Source organism: Idiotropiscis lumnitzeri, chromosome 5, assembly GCF_059441095.1.
Source record: "Idiotropiscis lumnitzeri isolate Australia: NSW breed Sydney's pygmy pipehorse chromosome 5, RoL_Ilum_1.0, whole genome shotgun sequence".
Lineage (NCBI taxonomy): Eukaryota > Metazoa > Chordata > Actinopteri > Syngnathiformes > Syngnathidae > Idiotropiscis > Idiotropiscis lumnitzeri.
The window spans coordinates 9,826,776-9,830,208 of NC_142395.1; the positions used below are offsets into that span (position 1 = coordinate 9,826,776).

General features: G+C 45.8%; 2 protein-coding genes across 2 annotated transcripts in view; one reads left to right on the forward strand and one right to left on the reverse strand.

Moving 5' to 3' along the window:
* Positions 1–319: 319 nt before the first annotated feature.
* Positions 320–1,685, reverse strand: LOC148336866 (relaxin-3 receptor 1-like). Its single transcript, XM_088296539.1, has one exon. It carries the CDS (start codon positions 1,612–1,614, stop codon positions 472–474), a length of 1,143 nt encoding a protein of 380 aa, XP_088152665.1. The 5' UTR covers positions 1,615–1,685; the 3' UTR covers positions 320–471.
* Positions 1,686–2,454: 769 nt separating this feature from the next.
* Positions 2,455–3,433, forward strand: part of adamts7 (ADAM metallopeptidase with thrombospondin type 1 motif 7) — a 79,233-nt gene continuing 78,254 nt past the window's right edge. Inside the window, exon 1 of the mRNA XM_088296828.1 lies at positions 2,455–3,150. Coding sequence (XP_088152954.1) covers positions 3,036–3,150 — 115 coding nt within the window. The 5' untranslated portion in view covers positions 2,455–3,035. The remainder of the gene's footprint in view (positions 3,151–3,433) is intronic.

The following is a 3,433-nucleotide window of genomic DNA, read 5'->3' on the forward strand; positions in this document are numbered from 1 at the left end:
ATCGCCCAGCCCTAGCATCAACCCATTCATGACTGGGCCTGAGAAATGCTTCTTCCACAAAAAGCAACAAACGCAAAACCCAGACAAAGATATTGAGCTCAATATATTCTTTGGTAAAGAAAAATAATTTCCACAGATGAAAATGTAATTTATTTTTGCATATTGTATTTACAAAGTGTACATCAATAGAAAAGTACCTCTTTTTTTCCCTTCACATTCAGAATGTAACTTGTCATTATCTCCCTTATGACAAATCTCCCCCTCGACCTCTCCAGGCAAAATAACAGTTTTTGGAACTACAATGCACTGAAATCGCGTCGCCTGTAGGAATGTCTAAAAAATGATTTACAGGATCACAAATGTCGCCAATGATGTGAACTCGGTAGCTAAAAATCCAATTTCAAAAGCATTACGCACGATGATCACATTCACAGTGCGCAAACGTTCTAAAGTAAACTTTCAGATCGTGAATTAAAGGGATCCATTAATTCTGGAGCTTGTAAATCCTTTGTGATCGACCGCGGTTAAATTGAACGCAACATTGTCAGTAGTCCGAACGGCTTGGGTGTGCCCGTGCGTGAGCGAGGGCGCCCCGCTGCCCTTTCTGTTGTTGCTGGCGCATGGACTGGGGTTCCTCCAGAATAAAGCACTAAGCATCTTTCTGATCTCTGGTCTCATGAGACAGTACAGCACGGGGTTCAAGCAGCTGTTGGCGTGCGCCAAGCACACGGTGACTGGGAACACGTACGCGTGCACCATGTAGTAGGACCGATCCCAATTGGCTGCATTAAATTTGACCAAAACACCCCAGAAGGTGATGGCGTGGTTTGGCATCCAACAGCAGAAAAAGGATAAAACAACAATGGCAACAGATTTTGTGACTCTCGATCTCCTGTTTCGGTTGCTGGTGCACATGCTCTTGCGTTTAATGAATCGCAGAAGCAGCAGGTAGTTGACTGAGACGATAAATAGAGGGATGATGAAAGCTATGAGTATTTTTTGGATGTGGTAAAGGGCGAGCCAGTCGTGTCCTTCCGGGAATTTCAGGAGGCACAGTTTTTCTCCGGCGACCACAGTGACCGCGGAGAAGACCGCCGTGGGAGCTGTGGCCACCGTGGCCGCGACCCACAGCACGGCGCACACCCATTTGACGCACCTCGACAAACTGTACGTGGATCTCTTGAGCGCCGAAGTGACGGACAGGTATCTGGTGACGCTCATGGCCGTGAGGAAAAAGACGCTGGCGTACATGTTCATCACTGTGACGGACAGCACCACTTTGCACATGGCGTCACCGAAGGGCCAGCTGAAGTCCAGAGCCGTGTCTACGGCCCAGAACGGCAGCGTCAGCACGAACTGGAAGTCCGTCACCGCCAGGTTGATGATGAAAAAGTTGATGGCCGACTTCTTCCGACCTTGTCGTAACCTCATGAGGTAAAAGACGAGCAGATTCCCCACCAAGCCCACGGCGCAGACCACCGAGTAGACCACCGAGATGAGGATCCTCAGGAAGGGACTCCCGTCAGCGCCCACTTCGATGTCATCGAAACGGAACGACTCCTCGTCAGGCGCGCTTTGATTCAAGACATCACTCAGGTTTAATATGATATCCATCCTCAACTTCAACTAAAACACAACACGGGACCAAGCATGCCACTCGATCAGGACCTGTCAGAATTGTTATCCATCGCCACTTCTCTTTGAGAGACAGCTGACGGCAGCGTCGCTTTTATTGGGTTGGGTGTCTCTGCCGAGCCACGATTGGTTGGTAAAGAGAATCGTGGGTTTCATAAACAAGTGCGCATCATCATCATCTCACTTCATGCTGGATTATTATACCGCATAAGAAAGAGCGTTCCCATTGAGAACTAAAATAGCGAAAGGGTGTGCGTAAAAAGCGCGCATGGGTTGGAAAGTCCTTCAAAACGGCGTTCATTTAAATACATAAATAACGGAATTAATTGAGACAAATGACAAATGTGGATCTTTGATTCAAACAAACTTAAAAAACAACTAAACAAAACAGCCTTAGTGTAGCTATGAATACATATATGTTATATACAGCAATACATAGTACTGCATATTAAAATGTGTGTATAGTCATATGGTTTAAGAGTGAAAAGATAGAAGGGCTTCGTGTAAATGCGAAACCTATTTTACAGCCCATGTATGTTGCCTTATAATAGCACCCTGTAAAATAACACATGCCTGTCAAATTATACGCATGGTAACAAATGATGTTGAAAGTGATAAAATCAAATCATAGACATTGGCATCAGTCTTCATTTCGCCCTGCCTTGAGTTACCACGTTTTTCCACCACCTGCATAATCAACAGACACAAAAGATAGCAAGTTGGCTAGTTTGATCGATCGAAAGATAGACGGTCTCTGGACAGATGGGCGGACGGTTGGAGAGTTCCTCCTTTGTTCCACTAGATGGCAGACGAAGACAGTAGACGTCTAAACGGTTTTTTTAAACTATGCAAATATATTGTCTTTTTGGTGGCTGGGTTAGTGCAGATTAAAGATTTGCGGACACTTTGTTTATTTACTGTACTGGTACTGCTGTGTGTCGCCGGGAAACTCGTGTTGCATGAAAACGGGAGTCCTGAAGTGACCCACAGATGAACGTTAAAGCCCTTGTCCTATATGCATCTGGGTAGGCTCCGATTACGAGGAGTCCCCTTTAAAACGCCTTGCAGTCGAGTTGAAGAGAAAGCCCATTGTCTTGGGTCCACCCATCTGTGGGGGTGGTTCTTCTGCGAAAGTTTGCAAAGTTTTCAAGCTGTCACTGGCTGTCGGCGAGAGGTAGATGGAGGCACTGGCGTTTGGAAGCAAAGCCGAAGGCCGACAAACAACAGGCCAAGCACGAGGAGTACACTAACAGCAGCAGATAACGATGCATCTTGAATTGCAGAGAGCAGTTTAAGTGTGCGCGCGAACGCTGGGCCGGGCCACGATGGAACTGATTTGATTTATCATTTGGCACCGTGTTAACTGTGTCATGTAAACTTCATCTTTCTGTGCTGCCAAAATGACCCGTTTGGATTGCGGGGCTCTCACTAGAGCTTCTCCCATCCACTTCTTCATGGTACTTTTGACCGTACTGGACAACTGCAAAACTGGGCTGGGATTACTACGACAACCAGGTCAGTCATGCAAGTCCTCCAAACAGCCCTTTCACGTGAATTGTGAATCACCGTATTACAAGATGTTATTGTACTCATTGGCCTCAAGATGCATAAAAAAAGCATAAATAAATTGCAGCGCCACGCCAGCAACAGTTCCTTTATAATACAAAGGACGAACAGCTGTGTTTGGTCTGATTGAGCGCAGCTATGAAGCATTGACACAAATAAAGACATAAAAACAAAAATAATTTTTTTTTTGTGCTCGTGAGAAAATAAGACCTGAACTATACAGCTCCAAGGC